Source organism: Ictidomys tridecemlineatus, chromosome 1 (genome assembly GCF_052094955.1).
Source record: "Ictidomys tridecemlineatus isolate mIctTri1 chromosome 1, mIctTri1.hap1, whole genome shotgun sequence".
Classification (NCBI taxonomy): Eukaryota; Metazoa; Chordata; class Mammalia; order Rodentia; family Sciuridae; genus Ictidomys; species Ictidomys tridecemlineatus.
The window spans coordinates 50026607-50051630 of NC_135477.1; the positions used below are offsets into that span (position 1 = coordinate 50026607).

At 39.2% G+C, this 25024-nt stretch overlaps 1 protein-coding gene across 6 annotated transcripts in view; it reads left to right on the plus strand.

Moving 5' to 3' along the window:
• Ascc1 (activating signal cointegrator 1 complex subunit 1) overlaps positions 1 to 24421 on the plus strand; it is a 95152-nt gene extending 70731 nt beyond the window's left edge. For 4 of the 6 annotated variants that reach the window (XM_005325931.5, XM_078040719.1, XM_078040729.1 and 1 more), the window contains exons 10-11: positions 22535 to 22692; positions 24042 to 24421. In XM_005325931.5, the coding sequence (XP_005325988.1) occupies positions 22535 to 22651 (117 nt within the window). In that variant the 3' untranslated portion in view covers positions 22652 to 22692; positions 24042 to 24421. Of the gene's footprint in view, positions 1 to 610; positions 936 to 1046; positions 18697 to 19725; positions 20741 to 22534; positions 22693 to 24041 lie in introns of those variants that run through there. The other 2 variants (XR_013435483.1, XM_078040746.1) reach the window with 2 other exon arrangements.
• Positions 24422 to 25024: the final 603 nt, after the last annotated feature.

Below are 25024 nucleotides of genomic sequence, written 5' to 3' on the forward strand. Positions count from 1 at the left end.
ATTAGAGGTTTGCATGACTGCACATGACCTTTCTGAGATTTCGATTGAGATTGTTTTAAATCTGCAGATAAGGTTGGGAAGAACTAATACCTTGACAGTATCCAGTCTTCCTATCTATGAATATGAAATATCTATTTAGTTCTTCTTTGATATGTTTTGTTAGAGTTTTCTAAGGTAGATGGTGCACATATTTGGTTAGGTTTACACTTGAATACTTCACTGTTGAGATACTAATGTAAATGATACTATTGTTAATTGTAAACCCCACTTGTTCACTGAAAAGTGATTGAGGGCTGAAGTTGTGGCTCAGTGGCAGAGCACTTACCTAGCATGTGTGAGGTTCGATTCTCAGCACCACATATAAATTAATAAATAAGTAAAGGTCCATCAACAATTAAAAATTTAAAAAAAGAAAGAAAAGTGATTTAATGTTGTGTATTGATCTTATAGCCCACAAGCTTGCTATAATTACTTGTTAGTTCAAGAGGGTCTAATTCTTTTGAATTTTCTACCCAGATAATCACATTGTCTGCAAATAAAGACAGTTTTATTACTTCCTTCTCAATCTGTATATCTTTTATTTCCTTTTCTTGTTTTACTGCTTACCTAGGATTTCAAGGCACTGGTGAGAGGAAACATCTTTGCTTTGTTCCTGATGTTAGCAAGGAAGCTACAAGTTTCTCACCATTAATTATAATGTTAGCTGTAGGCTTTTTGTAGGTTTTGTTTGTTTGTTTGTTTGTTTGTTTGTTTTGCAGTACTGGGAGTTCAACCCAGAATCTTGCACATGCTAGGCAAGTGCTTTACCGTGTATTTCTGTTGTAGTGTTTTTTTTTTTTTTTTTACTATTAAACTTGTCCACACACACAGGATCCAGCAGTGTGTCAATTGCTTTTTAGGGTTTCCTACTCTGGAAGTTTCTCCTTTCTGCTGTGGTAAGTTGTGATTCATTGTATCCTCCTGTGTGTGTTTTCAGTTTTGGGGACAGCAGTTTATCCTTTGACCTCATTTCTCTGAAGATCTAAAAAGAGTTATTGTTTTTTTAGTCTTTTCAGCTTTTTACTTGTTATTAGAATGGAATGGGGACTTCTGAACTTCTTTATGCTGGACCAGATTCCAAGAGTCTCATAACTTTTTAAAAAAAGGTATTAATGAAGGCTGGGGATGTAGCTGGGTAGAGCACTTAGCATGAGCAAGGCCATGGGTTTGATCGCTAGCCAGAAAAAAGATACTAATAATTGCAAAGGAATAGTAGCACTTATAAAGTATATTATTTTGGACTGAGGATGTAGCTGAGTGGTACACTGCTTACCTAGCATATGTGAGGCCTTTCCCAATATTACAAACAAAAGTATGTTATTTTACTTGAGGAAGAAAAAATTTTTATTATCTGATTTTTATTATCTAATTTCATATTCAGCCATGTTATATATTCTTCTTGAAAATAATTTTTAATCACTTGGCTTTTTAGATTTTTTTTTCCTTAAAACTCAAAAATTTCAGGAAGTTTTTCACTGAATGTCTTATTAGTAAATTTCTGTTGCACTCTGGTAGCAGGATAAATAATAGCAATTTGAACTTAATATCTTTTGACTTTCCCTATAGCTATGGTATCATTTTTACTACTTGATGTGTCTGTGGCTTGAGATTTTAATCTTATATAAGTCAAGTCACTAAGCAAATGTCACTTCCTTTATAAGCTTTTTTGTTTTCAAAAGTAAATTGCCTTTATCGATTTCACACATATAATGATTAAATTTTGCTAGAAAACAGACAAAAATCATATGTTGAGCAATGAAGTAAATCATCTTATTGAGCAATAAAGTAAACCTACTTTGAAAATATATTGTACATATTGATTGATTAGTTCTAAAAATTATATTTTAAGAAATTATGCTAATTATCTCTCCATTTCTTCTTGCCTTTGATGTTTTATTTCCTCTCTCTGAAGCTAAAACCCCATAATTATAGTTCTCTGACCTTCAGTCATGAAGATCAACCTGATTTCCTTGAACAAAACTGGGATATTTTTCTCTAGCTAATCTAAAAAGAAAAATGATAATAGCAGTTTTGAAAAAGAACCAAATAGAAATGCTAGAACTGTGGCAGGTGGCAGATGGGGTAGTACATATCTATAATTCCAGTGACTTGGGAGGCTGAGCCAAGAGGGTTACAAATTCAGGGCCAACCTCTGCAATTTAGGGAGACCCTGTTTCAAAACAAAAGATAGAAAGGATTAGGAGCCTGGTGCAGTGGCACATGCCTGTAATCCCAGGGGCTCAGGAGGCTGAGGCAGGAGGGTCATAAACTTAAAGCCAGCCTCAGCAACTTAGCGAGGCCTTAGAGGCTCTAAGCAACTCAGCAAGACCCTGTCTCTAATAAAATACAGAAAGGGGCTGGGGATGTAACTTAGTGGTTAAGTGCCCCTAGGTTCAATACCCTGTATCAAAAAAAAAAAAAAAAAGGATTAGGGATGTTGCTCAGTGATAGAGCTCTCCTAGGTTCAATCCCTAGTACTGAGAAATAAAAGGAAAGAGAAGGGGAAGGGAAGGGAAGGATTGTATGAAATGTAGTGGGTGAGTTTAGCAGCATATTAGACATAACTGAAGATAGAAATAGTGAACTAGAAGTTACATCAAAAGAAATTATCTAGAATGCAGTGTAGACAGAGAGAATGGTAAAAATCACAAAAGAAAGAATAAGACACGGGGCTGGGGATGTGGCTCAAGCGGTAGCGCGCTCGCCTGGCATGCGTGCGGCCCGGGTTCGATCCTCAGCACCACATACCAACAAAGATGTTGTGTCCGCCGAGAACTGAAAATAAATATTAAAAAAAAAGATTCTCTCTCTCTCTCTCTCTCCTCTCTCACTCTCTCTTTAAAAAAAAAAAAAGAATAAGACACAAGATAAGAGTCAGAAGATTCACTGTGTATCTAACTAGAGTCTCAGGAGGGGAGGAATGAGAGAATGAGGCATAGGTAGTGGAATATACCTACCTACAGATCAAAGAAGCCGGTCGGTACATTTTAAACAGGAGTTCTATTAAATGAGCTATATTGTATTGCTTTTCTACAATTTGGGACCATATTGTAGACAATATTTGCTACTTGAGCCCCAGCTGTTTTTAAACCAAATGGCCAAAATTTATTGGCAATATCCACATTATAAAGAACAAAAATCAGGAAGTTCAGCCAAAGAATGCTTTTCTTTTTTCTTCATTTTTAAAGGAATGCTTTTCTCAAATTGTCTATGAAAAAAGAAAGATTAAAATATTTAAGGATTTTTTATTTCACCCTTTTCATTAGTCTTCTGTAAGTCTGAAACTGTGTCAAAATAAAAATTTAAAAGGAAAGAAGGAGAGAGAGTAATGCGCTTAGGAGTTGAATAGGATACTTACCCATTTGTTAAGTTTCGATGTGTGTTTTAAAAGTCATCTTCCAGAAAGGATTTTTGAATTCTTGGTTATATCTTGTTGAATTGTTTATGATAGGTACAGCATTTTTAAAGGGTTGATCTTACCACAAAAATTGAGCCCTTTGATTTCAAAGGGCATGAGAACTTAACCCATGTAAGAAACAATTGCCTGATAGAATGTTTCATATTAAAGCAAGTTTCTAAGAAGATAGCTGCATCTTTCATAGAGTGATTTTTGTTTTGATTACAAAATGAGGATCCGGGCTGGGAATGTGGCTCAGGCGGTAGCGCGCTCGTCTGGGTTCGATCCCCAGCACCACATACCAACAAAGATGTTGTGTCCGCCGAAAACTAAGAAATAAATACTAAAAAAAATAAAAATAAAAACAAAATAAAAACAAAATGAGGATCCATTTCTCTGTTCTCATTAAATACTATGCAACCAGTTTCCTACCATCATCCCTTTTGAACTGTGTTTTGTTCAATTCCCTCAGCCTGCCTCTCACTTCTGTCACTGAAAAAAGTTGCTGAGAGCTCCTATTTGTTCTGTGCTTTGACCTCCTTTTATTTTTTCCCTCAATAGTCACGCTGAGAGTATTAGACCTTTACTCCTTCAAATGCTTTTCTTCTGTTGGTTTCAGTGGCAGCTTGGCTCTCCTGGTTTTCTTCGTGCTTCTTAATCTGCTTTTTAAACATTTACTTCCTAATGTGTTACCCTTAAACATTTTATTCTTATCTCTCCTTTTTTCTTTCCTACACATATCTTTGCCTCCAAATCCTACTTATTTTTAAAGTCCAGTACACATACTTTCTCTTCCTTTATGTTAAGGGCCATTCCTGTCACTGGAGCTCTCTCCACCTTTTTTTTTTTTTTTTTAAATACCTTTATTTATTTGTTTTCATGTGGTGTCGAGGATTGAACCCAGTGCCTCACAAGTGCTAGGCAAATGCCCTATCCCTGAGCCACAACCCCAGCCCTTCTCTCTGCTCTTAAGTCAGCTTCCTCCCTGCTTTGATTGGGGATCTTTAATATGTCCTTCACTGCTTAGCCTTGTATCTTGCATCTAGCAGCACTCATGGAATTTTTCTGGATTAACTGATTAAAACTCTTTTCTAAAGCTGGGCCCAGTGGTGTACACCTGTAATCCTAAGGAGGCTGAGTTACGAGGATCCCAAGTTTGAGACCAGAGTGGGCAACATGGCATGATTCTGTCTCAAAAATAAAAGTGGTTAGGGATATAGCTCAATAGTAGAGTACCCCTGGTTTTAGTCCCCAACACTATAAAATAAATATATAAATAAATGGATGGATGAATCAGTCAGTCAATTAATCAATCAAACAAACGAAAGGTTGACCCAAAGGCCTCGGCGTCTGTCCACAGAGCCTCATTCTCCCTCATCAGGCCCTAATGCAGCAGTGAGAAACCCCTTTACCATCACCCCTCCTGTTCCAACCCAGGGCCCCAGAAATGATTTAATTCAGTCCAGTTCTACAAGTATTTGTTGAACAGTTCCTGGGCACTGAGGTTTGGTGCTAAGTAATTGGGGAATAAGAATAACTATTAACATGAATTTCAGCCCCAGTTCTGGCTGCCTAGCAATCACCAAAGCTTAAAAAAAAATTCCCATGTACAGCCAGGCGCAATGGCAGGTGCTGATAATCCCAGCAACTTGGGAAGACTGAGACAGGGGGATTGAAAGTTTGAGACCAGCCTGGGTGGGTAGTTTGGCAAGATCCTGATTCCAAATAAAAATTTAAAAAGAATTTGGGTAGAGCGCCCCTGGGTGCCATCCCTAGTACTAAAAAAAAAAAAAAACAAGCAAAAAACTCTAAAACACCTGTTTTCCATAGAAGTCAGATTCTGGAAGGGGAGAAGAAAAAGAATTTTCTGTTATGCATCATTAGCAGAAACATTATGTTTGTCAGAGGGGGTGTTTTTTGCCCAGCACTTCAGATCAGAAACTTTCAGAGCAGGATTACACAAATTAGCTTGAAGGCCAAATATGGTCTCCACCTATGTTTGGCCCTCAAACCATGAATGATTTTTACGTTTTTTTAAAATTTTTTATTTTTTTAGTTGTAGGTGGACACAATACCTTTATTTTATTTTTATGTGGATCTGAGGACTGAACCCAGTGCCTCACATGCCAGGGAAGTACTCTACCTTTGAGCCACAACCCCAGCTCCTGATCTTTACATTTTTCAGTGGTTGAAAAAACATCAAAGGAATATTTCATGACATGAAAAAATGGTATTATTTATTTGAATTTCATATAGTTTTTTTGGAACACAGACATGCTCATCTGTTCATGCATCATTCAGCACAGTTGTGATGGGAACTATGTGTCCACCTGGCCCTTTGTGGAAGAAGTTTGCTTACCCCCGTCTTAAAAGTTAGAGTTTATTTTTTTGTTTTTAGTACTAGGGATTGAACCCAGAGGTGCTTAACCTCTGAGCCACATCCTCAGCCCTTTTTAATATTTTATTTAGAGACAGGGTCTCACTGAGTTGCTTAGGGCCTCACTGAGTTGCTGAAACTAGATTTTAACTCACAATCCTCCTGCCTCAGCCTCTTGAGCTGCTGGGATTAGAGGCGTGTGCCACCTCACCAGTTTGATGCACATATTTGATAGACCCTCAGGATATCCTAATGATGTCTTAAATATTTAGTTAACAACAATCAATATTATTAAATTTCTATTTACTTGATTCTTTCCTGGAAAATGTTTTGTTTTGTGCCATTTGTTTTCTTTTGTGGTGCTGGGGATTGAACCCAAGGTTGTCCTTTTTATTCTTTATTTTGAGAAAGAGTCTCCTTAAGTTGCCCAGGCTAGCCTCAAACTTGTGATCTTCCTGCCTCAACCTTTTAAGTGGGGATTACAGTCATGCTCCATGGCATCGGTCCTGTGTTTCTTGTCTTTATATATATATATATATATATATATATATATTAGTTGTAGATGGACACAGTGCCATTATTTTATTTTTTATATGGTGCTGAGGATCGAACTCAGTGCCTTCCACATGCGACGTGAGCACTCTACCACTGAGCTCCAACCCCAGCCCTGGCCTGTGTTTCTTTTTAAGAATGAGTTTACTCAATTCAAGAAGAGAGTCCTAAATTAAATATACCTGTAGCTCAGGTGCACAATTCTCTATTAACAAGTGAAGTTCATTTCTCAATTAAATTTTTTTGTAATTTTATTACTTCACATAGCAAGACTCAGCTGATATGGGTAATAATGAGATTAAATTTACATTTAATTTCCTTTTATTTAAAAATACATCCGTGCCGGACACAATGGCAAGTACCCATAGTCCCAAACCTCTCAGGAGATTGAGGCAGGAGCATGACTTGAATCCCAGAGTTGGGAGCCATACTGGGCAACAACATACCAATGACCCATCCTCCCAAAAAAGAAGAAGTATTTTCAATAAAAATTGTACTTTTACCAAAAAATAACCGATAGTTGCATGCTTCTCTGTGACATGCACTAGATAAGTTGAAACATGAACAAGTTCTTTTGGGAAGGACATTGAGATACGATATCTTGCCAAAACATGAGTGCTGTTACTAATAATAAAATACATCTCTACCTCCATTCTTTTTTTTTTTTTTTTTTTTGGTATGGTACTGAGGGGAGATTAACCACTGAACCACATCCCCAGCCCTTTTTATTTTTTATTTAGAGACAGTCTCTCTCAGTTGCTTAGGGCCTCACTAAGTTGCTGAGCCTGGCTTTGAACTTGCAATCCTCCTGCCTCAGCCTCTTGAGTTGCTCCCACTATGCCCAGCTCTGCCTCCATTTTTGATGATTAAAAAACAAAACTCATAAGAATAGGAGATTGAAGAAAATTATGAGGGCCTTTTTATATTTGTCCACTACTAGAGGCATACTTTATTTTAAAAAATATGAAAGATTTCTGGCAGGTGATTAGATGATTCTTTAGGGCTTTAGATTTATGTAAGGAAAAAGTGCAGTTTGAAATGCTCTAGTTTGGTTTCACAGCCTCTGATTTAGGTTATTTTAGGAGGTAGGTTGGAGAGAAAGATTCAAATCCAAGCAGTGTTTTACCAAGACTTTTCCTCTGAATTTATTTCATGAGTTACTTTGCCTGGAAAATAAAGTCTTAAGGTACTAATGAGAGCACCCAAAGATACAGCTGTCAGTGAGGTGAAGCCATTTTTAAAATAAATCTGAAAAATGAGCAGTTGGCTGATTTTTGACAGAAGCCAACATTCATTCTGGAAAGATGTGCCTTCCCTGCTCTGCTGCTGTCTCTTCACACATGATGTTTCTCCTCTGCTCTCTTGTGAATTCATTTCCCTGGCTGTTCCTCTTTGCAGTGGCATTGGGAGTTTTCCACGAGTTGTCTTGGCTCAGAGGGGGTGATGATGACAGGTTCAGAAGGGTCTCACCAACACAGTAATAAGGAATAGGCCATGGTTTGGCAGAGGTGATGATAATACAACAATATTAAGAGATTGACATTACTTTTCTTAAAATAATTTTTGGTTCATATAAAAATGAAATATAAGTATTTGGTAATATTTATTGAATATCTACTAAGTATATTTATGCTAAATGATTGCTTGATACATTGCTGGGGAATAAATAATCATCTTTGGTTGCGCTGATCTCATTCCTTTGAATTCTTTGACTAGAGTACCTGTCCTTATGGCAGGCAGTACTCTCTGTGTTCATTTCTAGGGATGCACTCATTATTTTAGGTATAATTTGAAGATGCAGTAAATTGGGTTATGGTTCACCTTAGGTCTGTTATAATTTTTTTTAATTGTAAAATATCCTTAATGTTTACCATTTTAACCATTAAGTGTGTTCACACTGCTGTACAACCATCACCACCCTCCATCTCCAGAAATTGTCGTCATCCCAAATTAAAACTCCATACCCATTCCCATCTAACAGTTCCCATCCCCTCTTATCCAAGCCCCTGGTAACCACAATTCTACTTTGTCTCTATGAACATGTCTATTCTAGGTATCTCATCTAAGTGGAATTATACATTTGTCTTTGTGTATCTGGCTTATTTCATTCAGCATGGTGTTTTTCAGGGCTCATTCATATTGTAGTATGTATCAGAATTTCATTTCTTATTAAGGCTGAGTAATATTTCTTTCTGATTGGGCAGCTTTGTGCCAAGAGTATCTTGTTATTCCAAGTTTTAGAGGACTTTGATGGAAAAAGATGTGATGTCTTCTTAAGAAATGATGCCTTTTCCCCATGTCCCAGCAGTAAGAAAGTTTTAGAATCATTACTCAAATGTAAGCATTATTGTCACAAGTTAAAAGTGAGAAAACAGAATATAAGTCAGCCAGAACTCCAGTTCCAAGCTTACTACCTCAGTTATAGGTTAAAGCATTGATTACCAGTTTCTTAGTTTGTAGTGGCCAACTCCTGTGGCTTGCATGGGCATGATAACCCTCTCTCTCTCTTCCAAAGCCTTTTGCTTATAAGACATCTAGCCACACCTTATGCAGAAGGAAAGGAGGCTCTCTGAACTGAATTATAGAAACCTAAGAGTGTGTCACAATCTATAAAGCTAGGGTGTTGTACTGAAGGCTTGTTTCCTATGGTTCTGACAGAAGGTGAAGTGTTTTTTTGTGTCTTGTTGTCTAATGGAGTGACTTAGTTGAAAATAACTTAGTTGATTACATGTGGCAGTCTGTCTCCCATCTTGCAAGGAGCCATTCCAAGCCCAGCCATTCTTTGGACAGTTACTATATGTATTACACCCTTTTCATTGCTTGATGTTGCTTAGGGCTATCTGATTTGCTAACTTCTGAATGCTCTCCTCATGTTCCAGAAGTTGGAGTGGGGATGAGCTGGGGCTGATGACCTTGTGTTCTCCTCTCTCACCTTTTTTTTTTCTGAATTTGTTGCCTTGCCACAATAGTCAGCACTCAGTGCTCAACCTCCCTCAAGCCCCAGACCAAAAAGTCGCCTCTGCTGTTGCTTCCTGTGCCCCCTCCAGAATTCACTTCTGCTGACTTGTACTTACAAGTACAAGAACTGTTTCTTGCAGAGATCAAGTACTTACCTTCTGTTGCATTTGTTTGGGGGACACTGATGAGGAACATCTAAGGGAAGATGATCAGACAGGAAACAGAAAATGAAAGTGGTGACAAATTTTAATTAGCATTAGGGAGACTTATCTAAAGAAACATCCTGCAGCCCTCAGGCTTCATGCTCACAGGTGTAGGTGTTGAGGAATCTGCCAGCCAACAGCTGCTGGAGCAGTTTCGTCCTGGTAAAGCAGGACAGAATCCATGCCTGAGGCAGAGCTTTCTGGAGAAGGAATTTTGCAGCAGGCTGAATTCTCAGGCACCATTTTTAAAGCCAATTCTGTGGAAAAGAGCAGTGTGTGTGGCATGTGCTGAGGCCCGTATAGGTGCTCCAGCTGTGTCAGCGCAGCCTCTTCTCTCCTCTGCTCCTCCCCCACCCCATGTTTTTTCTTGCTGTTTTTCAAAATTGAAAGTCTCTGCAGGGTGGGGAAGTCCCTTGGCATTTTGAATATTGAGGTGCTCAGCAAAACTGCCTGGCATCCTGTTTGTATATAGCAGTTTTAATTCACTCTCTAATAGGTCATTTGGCCTTACTAGCAGAGTCTTAAACTTGATAATCCTTACATCAGCAGTGAGGCTCAGGCCAAACATCCAAAAGTGCAACCCTGAGTGATTATTTGAAGGAGGTTTTAAATCCTTCATTTCTGGCCCCATTTGTTGCCTCCTTCGGTCCAACCATTAACATTCCTCGTGCTCAACTGCAGCCAAGACAGGTGATTTGAGAGCACAGAATGGCTGAGGGAATTTTCTGCTCCCCTTCTGTGCAAGGAATGTCATCCCTGTCAGTAGAGATGGGGACTTGGGCTCTGGGGACATGCAAGCGCTTTGGGACTGTTTTAATGGACATGTGTGAAACTGGAATGGCATGCTGATGGGTTGAAAAATGCTAGCTGTTCCACTGAGGTACGTGCAGCCTTTTGCTGCTTTCGTTATAGAGAGAACTGATGATAATAAGAATCACTCCTCCCACAGACTGGCCTTGGCTTTTCTTCTTGGATCTGAGGTGCCCTCCGTCTTCTACAAGTGCATCATGTCATCGTTTTATTGGCTATCAGTAGCTTTTATTAATGACTCATACCATTGATCACTGCAGGTTGAGGTTTCAGATTAAAAGTAGCATCTTGAGCAGAATTAAGACTGTATTTGTAGATGCCGCTAGGATAGCGGCTACTTGCCGTGTTGTCTTTTACTCTGAAATAAATGTTCCTACCTTGGTCTTTAAAAATATCACAACCTTATGTGATCAGATTAGGATTACAGAGACTATAAGATGTCAGAGTTCCAAACAAACCATCTCCTTTTTTCTTTTAAGAAAACTCTGTTTTTTAGCTTCTGGAATGATGAGCGGAAAGTTATAAGAACTATAATAGAGCTTACTATAGTTTAAATCTATGACATCCTTCAAACGCCCATGTGTTAAAGGCTTTGTCTCCAACTGTGGTGCTATTGGGAGTAGTGGGACCTTTAGGAGGTGGGGTCTAGTTGGGAAATGAAGTCATTATTATATATATGAGGTCATTGAGGGTGTGCCCCTGGGGGAGGTCCTAGGACCCCAGCCCCTTTCTTTGTCTGTTTTTGCTTCTTGGCTGCCATGGAGTAAACCATTTCCTCCACCACATGTTCCTGCCAGGATGTACACACGGCCACAGGCCCAGAGCAGCAGAGCCAATGACCATAGACTGAAACCTCACAAATCGTGAGCCAAAATGAATCTTTCCTCCACGTTGATTCACTCAGGTATTTTGACAACACAACAAAAAGCTGACTAACACAGCTCAGAATTCCATCCTGTAAAGTATAAAACATCCGTGTATCGCCTCCCTTTTAGAGACAGAGGAATTGGGGAAGAGAGTGGCTCTGTGGTCATTCATCAGAAAGCACTGAAGTCTAGTTTACTCTGAGAACCTATTTATCCTCCTTTTCCAGTACAATTTCTTTTTTTTTATTCCTTCTTCTCCCCTTCCTTCTCTTCCTCCCCTCCCTTGATCCCTTCTTCTCTCCCTCTCTCTTTCCTTCCTAACTTTCTTGGTGTCAGTGGTGTTAAGAATCCACTCTGGGGCCTCATACTTGTTAGGCAATCCCTACTACTGAGCTGCACCATCAACCCAAATAAATTTACAGCTGAAGGGTGTGCGTATGTGTATGTGAGGGCCATGACTTACCTTAGGGTTAATAGGCTCAGTTTTATTCTTTATATATACACACACACACACACACACACGAGTAAAGTGTATTTTGACATATTATACATATGTGGAATATAACTTATTCTAATTAGGATCCCCCTCTTTTTTTAGTAGTCAATGGACCTTTATTTTATTTCTTTATATGTGGTGCTGAGAATGGAACCCAGTGCTTCACACATGCCAGGCAAATGCTCTACTAATGAGCCACAACCCCAGCCCCAGGATCCCATTCTTGTAGTTGTACATGATGTGAAGTTTCACTATTTCAATTTTATTCTTTTGTGATGATATTTAGAAGTGACCCAAATGAATGCAGCCATATTTTTAAAGTAGACAGGAGGTTTTGTCCTGCATGTGCTGGATTTCCATCTCTTTCTTGCCTCTGCATACCCCCATGCTTGCTCTCATTAGAAATGTTCTTGCATGTGGCCAGAAGAAAAATGAAAGTTATGGGAAGGCTTGAAAATTTGAATTGTCCAATATCTTGGCAGAAACTTAGCATCATTTTTTAGGTTTGGGGAAATTTAACAAACAGAAATTTGAATCAAACTTACTTGTGGAAAAAAAAACTTATTTGTGATCCTAATTCTAAGTGAGATTAGTAATATGACATGAATAACCCTTATGTTTTCAAAATCTATTATATTTGTAGTCTGTTTACATATCTTTCTGTTTACTATCTAAAGTCTTATTCATCTAATACCTAGAGGCCTTTTTCATGAAGAATGCTTCTGAAATTTACCATCGTTTGTTTTGTGGTTTTTCACTTAGAATCTTCCAAGGACTGTGATTATAGCTTTTTACATAATTTGTTTCTCATTCTTGGTTACTGTACTAAGTAAACACTTTCTCTTCTCTGATTGCATAGTGTAGCCTGAGGATGGAACTTCTTCCCCATGTGGCATTCTTTGGTACAGATTTATTATTCCACTTGAGAGGCACACACGTACAGCCTTGTCACATCTTTCTGTTGGTCTGTATCCTAGGCCTGGTTCCAGGAACTCTTAAATGTATCTCACAATGTTAGTGATCCAAGCCTGTCTGTCTGTTATCTTTTGAGTGGGTGTAGTAATGCTCTGCTCTGATTTACATCAGAGCAATTTTTTGAAGGGTTAATGAGCTGGGCTTCATAAGACTTTTAGATCCTTAGATGAAAGGTGTTATTTAACCACAGCAAGACTTTGTCCTGGGAGTGCTTTCCCAAAGAGCTCAAAGTGCTTGTCAGACTGTCTTCACTCATCCTCTTACTGTCCTGGTAGGGAGGCAAGTGGTTAAGCATTATGATTAACTATGAAATAGTGTTATTACTGTTACTTTTATGTGTAAATGGGGTAATTGTGCAAAGTAGGAGTTGGTAAAACAGATTATGGAAGAAAAACACTGGGAAAATTTCAAATTAAGCCTGTACTTACTATTCCTGTTCGTGCTACTTTGGGTTTCAGAAGTCTAATGGCAGACATGGAAACAGTAGAAAGCATTCTTTCTTAGGAAGTGAGACTTAGTACATCCTTCTCAATATTTGCATTAACGAACCACTTGTACTTGTTTTTAGTTATACCAAATATTACATAGTATACAAAAATAGCTAATAAAGTGCATAGGATTTGTGTGTATGTGTGTGTATTTAAAAACAAAATTTGTGGTGCTGATTGAACCTAAGGCCTTGCACATGCTACGCAAGGCCTATACCTGCAGCCCCATCATATATTTTGAATTTGGGACTTTTAAAACAGACACCCCACCTTTTGTGTATGTGGTACTAGATATTGATTCCATGGCTTTGTGCATGCTAGGTAAGTCTTCTACCACTAAGTATATACCTCTAGCATTTTTTATTTTTTAATTTTGAGTCAGAGTCTAAGTTCTTAAGTTGCTGAGGCTTCTTGAACTTGCTATCCTCCTGCCTCAGCCTCCTGAGTAGCTGGTATTACAGGTGTCCACCACTGCATCCAGTCTGAATTTCCTCTTATCAAAGTTTAAGTCATGTTTGGACCACAGATAGTTCACTGAGGCCACCAGCATCAGAAGTAGATTTTCTTAAAGAAGGGATCTTTGGCAGGGTATGGTGGCACACATCTATAATCCCAGGAATTTAGGAGGCTGAGGCAGGAGGATTACAAGTTTGAGGCCAACCTCAGCAATTTAGGGGGAACCCTGTCTCAAAACTAAAAACAAGAAGGTCTGGGAATATAACTCAGTGGTAGTGTGCCCCTGGGTTCAACAGTAACAGAAAAGGAGGATGGATCTTTGAGCAGTGTGACCTCTACTGTTACCAAAGCCCTAGGCTAGAGGGCTGACTCTGAGGATCTACCAAGTTTTTAAGTCTGGCCACTCACCCCAAAAACCAAACAGAAAAGGAAATGATGAGAAGCATGAAAGGAACTTTAATCAGTGTGACTATTTGGGGAAGACAAGGGAATGCTTTTTGTTTGCCCTGTCTTTGAGGGATTCACAACAGCTTTGAGGTTTTATAAAAAGGGGAATGAGGGCAAGAATGGAGGATTTGCATAGCCGGAGGGTTTTCACAGTTGCCAATGAGGTGATCTTGATGATACGTGGTCTGGTCCATAATTAATCTCAGGATGGGGGCGGGTGTGCTTCTCCTAGATAAGAAAATTGCTCTTGCCTGGGGAGTGGTAGCTTCCACTCATCACACGGTGTTTATTGGTCAGACCTTGTCCCTGAAATTCAAGATGACCTAAGCAAAAGAGATGGATGCAAGATGGTGGCAAAGATGCCAAGTCTTTAATCCTGCTTTTAGCCACTCATCGACATTTGCAGACAGAAGTAAAGGATCTAAGGCCTTGTTGCACTGCATTTTCTAGGATGGAAGAAAGAGAATGAGCTTCATTTTGGGAACCATATGTGCCAGGGTCCCCAGCAGAGTCTCCATTATGCTATTGGGAATTGGCCTTTATTTGATTTTATAGCTTGAGGTCATGTCACCATAGAAGAGATGTCTCTGAGAAAGGGTCCTAAGGAATTCCCAGAGAAGAGGGGAACTTGACTTAGGGCATGTGGGGTCCTTGATATACACAATGAAAGAACATTTCAGCACATGTCAGTAGAGACAAAGATTTATTTAGGAAAGCAGGGAGTACACATTCAAGGGAGACTGGGCCATCTTGGGAGTGAGAGACACCCTCAGTGGGTTTCTAAGCTCTTCTTTTAAAGGAAACTTGGTGAAGGGTAGGTATGGTAAGGTATGTGAGGATGACATCAGTCTGGTCGTTTTCAGGTTCCTTAGGCTAATGTGGTCTCCATTATCTGATCATTAAATAATGTTGGAAAGTCCCCTAAATTATAGGTCTCTTAAAATGTCATCTCTCTCTTAATCTGTTTATTGGTGGGCTAATTAACAGTGCACGGGATAATTTTCATAAGTGGATGAATTTACAGTAACTCTCAGGTGTTTATTGGTCAGACCTCAGGTTTACAGATTTCCCAGAAATGTGGCAGTGTGTGACAGGCAGAGAGAGACTAGCTTAGGGTGTGACAGGCCTGGAAAGGTTTACAGAACTTTAAGATTATGTTTCTTTGCTGGATATGGGGGTGATGCCTATAATCCCAGCTACTCAGGAGACTGAGGCAGGAAGATCACAAGTTTGAGGCCAGCCTTGGCAACTTAGTGAGACCCTGTCTCAAAATAAGGGCTGAAAATATAGCTTAGTGGTTTAGTTCAGTTCCTTAAAAAGTAAAATAATATGATTTTTGTCCTTTCAGCTTTACTCTACGTATTTCTTATGTTTTTTATCCTACCTTGGTCACAGATATGAGGTTCCTTTCTACCTTTTGTCCCACCTCTGGGATTTCCAATCTCAGTTTTGCAGCCTCTGTGCATTTGGAGTTATTTCTGGTCTTTGATGTTTGTGACACCCAGTATGAGAGGAAGGAGTAGGATATTTGAAATGAATGCAAGGGGAAAATGAGCTCAGTTAGCCTTAAATCTTGCCATTTGTTTTCTTTCAGTGTATACCATTATATTGCCAGAAATCAATAATTCCCTGTGTGCTCTCCCTAGGAAACAAACATCTGCAAACTAAAAATGGTAGGCTCAGATCATGTGAACAGGGAACAGCTAGGATGGTTGAACTTTATCTTATAGTTCTTTGTCAAGGAATCTTTGGTTTTGACACAAAATGTTTCATCTCAGTGGATGTCAGTTCTCTTTTTGCTTGGTGATAGGAAAAGTTTGCTTAATTTTCAATGGTACTGTGCGTGCACAATAAAGGATAGTAGCTGTCTGGCTCTGCAATTTTCAAAATGTCATACTGATTTTAGTATTAAATTTTCTTCTTAGGGCTAGGGTTGTGGCTCAGCCGTAGAGTGCTCACGTAACACGTGCGAAGCCCTGGGTTTGATCCTCAGCACCACATAAAAATAAATAAATAAAATAAAGGTATTGTGTCTTACTACAACTAAAAAATAAATATTAAAGAAAAAATTTCTCCTTAAATCATTCAAGTCAATGCTTAATATTGACTAGTTGATATCACAAATACTGGCAGTCTTAAATTATTTATACATATCACACACACATACACACTTTTTTTTTTTTTTTTTTTGGTACTGGGGATTGACTCCAGGAACACTGTTACTAAGCTATATCCTCAGTCCTTTTTATTTTTGGACGGAGAGTTGCTGAGGTGGCTTTGAACTTGCCATCCTCCTGCCTATCAGCCTCCTGAGTTGCTGGGATTGCAGGCATGTGCCACCATGCCTGGCTCTTAAATTCTGTTTTTATTTCCTTATCAAATATTTGTTTTGTGGTTTGTATTGCTATTCATTGTTATGTTCCTGTGGAGTAGGTTAGTTCTGTGCATGTGTGTCAGAGAGAATGTTTTCAAAAGAAGGTGGTTTAGGTTTCAAAATCCCCAAGGGAATTGTTATAAAACAACAGAGAGGAGAAAAAGCTCAGTGTGACTTAAATACCGTGACTAGGTTCTTTTTTAATTTTAAAATTTCTTATTAGATCTGTTATTTTCTAAACAATAGAACACTTTGCCTTTCATGAACTACTTTAACTTCAAAAGAACAACCAAATTTCTTTTTTTAAACTTGTAGTTTAAGCGTTTTTCTCTTTCCCTATTCAAGTACTTAATTAAATGGAGCCGTTAGGTTGATTTGTGCTTATTTTCATCTAGAATTCAATTAAAATTCTTCCAGCTGAGCTAGAGCCATCTGACTCTTAAACAAGGTCCAGGAAAGAGGTGGCAGTGAAAGCCAAAGAACGTGTTTCTGTCAGTCTTTGGGAGTTGTCTGGTGATAGTCTTCCTCTCTGTGGTTCAATGGGGTCATGTTTTAAAGCTGCCGTGGTGAGGGTAGTAGAGTACGGGGTCAGAGGGCTCAGATTCTAGAGTTATTCTGTCTGGGGTCAATCTCAATTTTCTACCCTACTTTGGAGGAAAGGAAAGGTTTCTTTTCTCTCCCATCACTAGGTTCAAGGCTGAAAACCCTGTAACTAAAGACAGATTAATAAGAATAAATCATTCAGCCCTAGTTTTACATGCCACGAAGAGTTTAGAAATGAAAACCCAAAGAAACAGGTGAACTTATATATTTTTATACTTAGAGTTGATGAAGAAAAGAATATATCTATATATCTGTATTTGTGTGTGTGTGTGTGTGTGTGTGTGTGTGTCCATCTACTTCTGGTCTATTCTCTCATGTGATAGGATGGGATTCCTAGGGAAGAATTTCCTTCAGACAGATAAGAGAACATCAGAGAGCCCCTCCCAGAGCTTCCAAAGGAGAAACAAGTGATGGTCAGAGAGGCCTTGATTCTAAGGCAGCTTCTAAGAAAGCCCTTCCAGTCTCCTTCAGCTCAAAGTGCTCAACATGCCAAAGCTCCAAAACTTGAACATCAAGTGCTCCGTAATATTCCACAACAGGAACTGGAGCTAAGAAAGGAAGCTAGGTTTTGACAAAGTATCAGTATCATCTTCTGAGCCCCAACACCAGCAAGGCCTATTTGTTCAGATTCTTCTTTGTATCTGTATCTGAGTCCTTCACAGATAAGGATGTTCTTTTCTCCTGGTCTGGAAAGGGCATCTCTCCAAAGAGGGGAGAAGAACAGTGGAAGGCAAAAAAGACCTTTCTGCTCCTGCTGCTCTCTCAGACGCCACCGTGTGTATTGAGGGCAGTCTGTTCAGAACCCTTTGAACTTGCTGAGTGCCTTCCAAACCACAGGTTCACCTATAAAATGTGAGTTCATAGTAGCGTCTGCCTCTTACAGTTGTGAGGCTTTCATGGAGTGTCCTCAGCATGACACCCGGCACATGGGCTTGCTCATAAATGCTGGCTCTTGTGATCCATATTTTATTAGTGCTGTTGTCAGTCCTAATACATTTTTATGACTCACCTTTATATTTTAATATATAACAGTATTGGCATTAGGTCACTTTATTTTAAGAACCTTCTGTTATGAAAAATGTGAATTTGTAAAAATTTAAATTTAAATTGACATGGTAAACATCATAAGCAAAGTCAAAAAGATAAATGACAAACTGGGGGAATCTATATTTGCAATTTAGAACACAGACAAGGGGTTTATTTCTCTAATGTATAAAGAACTACAATTCACAAAAAAAGTGGACAGTTGTAAAACTTTTTATGATGACATATTTCCACTTAATTGTGCTCAGATTTCATGTCTTTAACACTTATTCTCAGTCTGTCATATCATAGCTGGGAGCATATACAGCTAGAGATACAGCCGTGATGTATAAACAGACCTGCGTTTTATTTCCCCCATAAAATAGCTCCTTCTCAGAAATGCTCTGTTGCTGTCCTCCACTTAGGCTGATTTTTCCTTGCTCTTCCTCTCTAGGAATTCATTTTTGCTCCAGCCTTTGCCTTGAGGCTGTTAGTCAAGAGAGACACCATCTGCCTCATGACTGAGCCACTGCCACGGTCTCCTTGCCCTTCCCTTGTTTCCTTCTCCAAGCAGTACATTGTCCAATACCAGGATAATCTCCCTAAACATACTTTTCATCAACCTACTGAAAGACCTTTAGTAGATTTTCACCAGCTAGGATGAAGTCTAATTTGTGAACCTGACCTTCAGGGTTCACCTTTATCTGTTTCTCCCTTCTTGGGTTTTTCTCACTGCCTCTTTGCGGGACTCCTCCAAACATCTCGACTGTTTACTTGGCCTGGCCCACTATTCCCATTTGTGCCTTCATTCCCCCAACTTCCATCCAGTACTTGTCGTGAGACCCAGCTCCGTTCCAGTCTGTCTTTCCTAGGGGCGTCAGCCCTTGTCGTACATTGTTTCCTTGCCTCTGGTGTATTTGTTGAGTGCCTGTACTTCTCATCTCATACTAAATCTCTGTTGTAATATTCTTTTAGGTAAATTTTTATTGAAATGGAACACACATATGGAAAAGCATGCAGATCATAAAGAAAAGCACTCAGTGACTTTACATAAGGTGAACATACCCACATCAGCATTCCTTTCTTCTGATTCACACTCTGTCTCCCAAAGGTCTGGGAGACAGAACCATATCATTTGCCTCTGCATGAAAATGCTTAACATGAAGTGCTCAGTAATATTCCACATTGGGAACCAGAGCTAGGAAAGAAACTTGAGTTTTGACAAATAAGACACAGGTAGAAATTTGAAGGACTTCATAAAATTTGCATTACTTACTATAAATTCTTTCTTGACAAATAGTTAGAATTGAAATATATTCCCCCTCCTCCCTTGATTAGAGGTAATATCATTTTGGTTAGTTCTGCTCAGGAATTCCTTGATAGTAACCTATAAATCAAACCTTTGAATCCAGTTTAGACATTACAATATCATTGTTTCTCTTTTAGACATGTAGATATACACAAACACCTTTGTGTACATCTTTGTATCTGTATCTGAGTCCTTCACAGATAAGGATAGCATTAGTTCTCATTTTGCCCAACAAATATTTATTGATCATTTTCCCCCAACAATATTTATTGATCTTTTAAAAAAATTTTAGTTGTAAATAAATACAATGTCTTTATTTTTATGTATTTATGTATTTATTTATTTATTTTAGGTGGACAAAATACCTTTATTTTTATGTGGTGCTGAGGATCAGACCCAAGGCCTCATGCATGCCAGGCAAGCAGTCTACCACTGAGCTACAACCCCAGCCCTTATTGATCTTATTTATTGGTCATACTATTACAGCATATAGTGAGATTTAGCTCCTCCCTCCACAGGGCTTATAGTCTAGTATGTCACTGGAAATAATTGATAGAACTTAAAGGAAGGCTTACTACTAAAAATATAACAATGATTAAACAAGAAAATAACTGAAAATTATTTCTAAAGAATCTGTTACAAAGTCATCATAACTATTCAGAGAGAATAAGAATGCAGAGATAGGAAGGGCTAAAATGAAGATTGGCACTGCTGTGGGGGCTTCTAGATAACAAATCCATTTGATGTAGTGTTATCAAAAGGTATGAAAGAAGATGGCAGCTTAATAAAGGTAAATACAAGGTTAAGGACTGCTGAGAGATCTCTAGGCATATACCTAGAGTCCAGCAACTTGGGAGGCTGAGGCAGGAAGATCATAAGTTTGAAGCCAGCCTTGGCAACTTAGCAAGATCCTGTCTCAAAAAGGGAGGGTGGGAACTGGAGTTGTGGCTCAGTGGTTTAGTACCCATGGGTTCAATCCCCAATACCACCAAAAATATTATTAGAAATTTTCTAATTTTCAGTAGCATTTTATTATTTATAAGACACTTCTACTTGTTCTTCTTATTGGATTTCTGCCCATTATGATATTTTACCCCTATGGGGTTGGTACAGTAAGTGACATACCCTTCCCACTTGGCCACATGAATGTTTAGAATCCAACGTTAGCACTCTTTTCACAGCTTGTGTTGGCCTTAATGAAGTATGAGAATTTATGTTCAGCTTTTTCATAATTTTTGTAAATACTGTGTTGATATCATATCCAGTTACCTTTATTATCACCATGTTTTACTATTTCTTTTCAACCTGAAGCAAGAGATTCTCCTTGGCAGATTATGTTGTTTTAAGGTCACGCACATAAGGCAAAATCAGGGTACAGGTAGGTCACTTCCAGCTCCTCCCTGTGGCATCTCCATTACTTGGAACATAGGCCAAGAGAGAAGGTAGAGGACCCACAGGCTGCCAATCCTTTAAAAGTAACTTGTTGAAAGTATTAAGAGCTCACTTTTAATTTTGTTTTGTCTTGTCTTTTATTGCCTCTTTGATTATATCTTTTCTGTACCTAGAAAGCTTCAGTTTGCAAAGCCGTAAATCTGTCAAGTCTCATTTACGTGGCTTTCACTTCAAATTAATGTTTAGCAAAGGGATTAGCAGATAACTCTTTCAGATTCCTGAATTCCTTTACAGAAAAAGGTGGATATGGTTTGAACAGGCTGCCCAAGCCAGGAAGAGAAGTTAATTGTGTAGATCAATACAGGCGAGAGCTGGTCACCTTTCTGAAAAACAAGACATTGCAGCACACAACCTCCAAATAGATCTTTGAGGTCAAGTTGATGTCATGTTGAAGAATCAATATTTACTGGGCTTTGTAAAGTTAGCCTTTAATGAACCTCCGGCATGTTTCTAGGCCATTAATTGCAGGAAGAGGTGACAGTGACTGAAGTTCATGAGTATGGGAGGTGGTATAAATCAGAAGTGAAGAGATAGTCACTTGTCAGTGTGCAAAGCCCCACCTCAGGTTCCACTCAAGCATTGTTTGTACATGTATTGAAAGGCATTCTTAGGGCAGGAGTGTAGGTTAGTGGTAGAATGTGTACTTAGTGTGCTCAAGGTCCTGGGTTTGATCCCCAGCACCAGAAGAAAGGGAGGGAGAAGAGCTGACTTTTTTGGAATCTTACTGACATTTTAAGAAAGAGCAATTCTTGCATCCTAACAGAAGGTAAGATCTTTATTCTTTGATACTCATTATCCAAGCACTGTGTCATTTTTCTGTGACATTTTCTGATGTCATTTTGGATTCTGCCTTATAAATGTGCTAATCACAAGGTCAGGTCCCTCTTAGAGAATAGATCCTCCCTTCTTCGAACACATTTGAAACCTTTTATAAAGAGCATTTACCTGAAGATGCTGGCTTGAATCCCTATCTTGTTAAAGGTTTTTAATAAATAATTATCTTTGCCTTTGTTATGTCCTCCAGTGGAATGCCCCTCTGGTTGTTTTCTGTGTCCCTCACTGGATTGTCCAAATCATTTGTGGGTCAGGAGCCTCATCTTGTATTTATGTTAGTCATTGCTCCTAATAACTGTAGTTGACAAGGGAAAGCAACGCCTTGTATCAAGTTTTATTCTGACTGCAGCAAAAATAAGTTACTAAGGAGTCTTACTTGGTGAGTAACTGCAAGTGAGAAGCAACTTTTTATCAGGCCCTTTGAATCTGGGCGTGCCTCTTGATGTTTATTGCAAGTTCTTGGTCATTTCTGCTCAATAGATAAGTTATTTGACTTTCCAGGTCCCTTTCTGTGGTGCATTTTGCCAGGGGAGACTTTAGGATTAATCACAGGGAAGAACTGGTTGTTCTTTTCTCACTCCACCCCCATCCCTCCTCTCCAAGATAATTATTCAGAATAAATACTGAAAAGAAAGTCAGGAGAGGTTTGTTGCTATTATTCTGGTTTGGTGTTTTTACAGGAGAGCCCCATGGCTGTGTCCCAACTACTAGGGAGGCTGAGGCAGCAGGACCATAAGTTTGAGGACCCTGTGGGCAACTTAGCAGACCGTCTTAAAAAAAAAAAAATTTAAAAAGAGAGAGAGAGAACCTGATATTTAATATATTCATTTGTAATTCTCTTTATTCATTCTGGGTTGTCAATTCTTCCTTTGCAGTTGTTTGAGAACTTCTACTTTGGTTCCCTAAAGCTCAATTCCATTCACATCTCTCAGAGGTTCACGGTAGACAGCTTTGGAAACTATGCCTCCTGTGGACAAATTGACTTCTCCTGAGGTGGATCTTGGGAAGCTCTGGAAACTGAACATCTCATGAGGTGCTGAAGAAGAGTGTATTCACTTTAATTGCCAAGTGGGTGGGGGGGTGTGGAATTCTGGATGGTGATTTCCCTGGGTGGTTCCCCCCTGGACTCACCGATGCCTCTAATGTTCAGCCACAGTCACCACATGGTCAGCCAGATGGTTGTGGGCACAAGATAGTTGTTAGCTTATTCTTCTTTTTCTTCAATTTTTTAAAATAGTAAAATACAGGGGCTGGGGATGTGGCTCAAGCGGTAGCGCGCTCGCCTAGCATGCGTGCGGCCCGGGTTCGATCCTCAGCAGCACCACATACCAACAAAGATGTTGTGTCCGCCGAGAACTGAGAAAAAATAAATAAATGTTAAAATTCTCTCTCTCTCTCTCTGTCCCCCTCTCTCTCTCAAAAAAAAAAAAAAAAAAAAAAAAAATAGTAAAATACATATAACATAAAACTATTGACATAAATCTTAACCTTTTTTTTTTTTTTTTTTGGCACCAGAGGTTGAACTCAGGGGCACTCAAGCACAGAGCCAAATCCCTAGCCCTATTTTGTATAATATTTAGAGACAGGGTCTCACTGAGTTGCTTAGCACTTTGCCATTGCTGAGGCTGGCTTGGGACTCACGATCCTCCTGTCTCAACCTCCTAAGCCACTGGTATTACAGGCGTGCGCCACCACTTCCAGCAATCTTAAATCTTTTTTTTTTAATATTTTTAGTTGTAGAGGGACACAATATGTTTATTTTGTTTGTTTAGGTTTTTTTGTTGTTGTTGTTTTTGCAGTGTGGTGCTGGGGATCGAACCTAGTGCCTCACGCTTGCTAGGCAAGCACTCTTCCACTGAGCCACAACCCCAGCCCTTAACCATTTTTAAGTGTACAATTCAATGTTATTAAATACATGCATAATGTGCAAACATCACCATCTCCAGAACTTTTGAGTCTTGTAAAACTTGAAACTACACCATTAAGCCATACTCCCCATTGCCCACTCTCCACCCTAACAACTGCCGTTCTGCTGTCTTATGGTTTTGACTGCACTAAGCATCTCTTATAAGTGAAATTCACAGTATTTGTCTTTGACTGGCTTATTTTACTTAGTGTAACATTCCCAGCGTTCACACAGGTTGCCTCATATTATAGGATTTCCTTCCTTTTTAAAGATGAATAATATTCCATCATACATACATAATTTACTACCAATAATTTCATCTTGAGCAATCTCAAGTTTGTCAAATCTGTCCATTTTTTTTTGAAGTTAGTCCTTAAAATATTTGTTGGGTTTCTGTATCTCCACCCCATCCCCACCCTGGCCTTCCTCTGCCCCCTGTGGAGTTGTACTGTAGCTCTTTTTTGTTTACTTCTCAGGGCAGCAGCAAGGAAATGATGATATCAGCAGACTGTGCGGAGTATGCTGGAAGAATGTCCTCGGAGGAAGGCGCCTGCTTCTTTCAGCAGAGCAACAGAGGGAGGGGTGCCCCCAGCATGGCTTGCCAGCTGTCCCATCAGTCCTCCCAGGTGCTCTGCTGGGGAGCTCCAGTCCTCCTCCCTCATTACAGTCTTTCTCCCTACATGTCCCCTCCTTCCTCGTTTCTTCTTTCCTTAATCTTGATTTTTATTTTCCGTTCTGTAAGTCTCAAACCTGTGTGTCTGGGGAGCTACTTTGTGAGGACTGTGTCTAACCACATTCAAGGATCTATCAGTGGGATTGCACAGGTCATTTGTGAATAAATGAATTTGCAAAGTAACTGCGTGTTCTGTTAGTACCGTCACTTAGTTTTAGTTTGGCTCCCTTAGTGTTGCCCTTACTCCTTCACCACATAGCTGTATCATTCCTGCAGGACTTACATATTGGTGCCTGCACGGGTCAGGTTTTTCCCAAAAGGCCTTCTCTTTCTACTGGTGATACTCATTTTTTATTTAAATTGAGAATTCACCTCACCTTACACTGTCAGGTGCCATATGGCAATTAGTGCTCCTAGTGATGGCACTGAGCCGTGATGCAACCTAGGAGTTTAATGTCCCTTCTCAGTCCTGTCTCTCCCCAGTGCTTCTCTTATAAACCCTTGGGCAGCCTTGGTTGGGGATTAAGATGTCTTCTTTTGGATGTCAAAAATTTATGACTTAGGTTTACAGGAAATTTTTTAAAAAATTTTAAAAGCTGGGTGTGATGCACATGTAATCCTAGCCATTCAGGAGGAACATAAGTTCAAGGTCACCCTGGGCAATTTAGCAAGACCTCATCTCAAAAAAGGTTTGGGATGTAGCTCAGTGGTAGAGCACTTGCCTAGTGTGGACAAGGCCCTGGGTTCAATCCCCAGTACTGCAAAAAAATTTTAAAACCAAAGAGT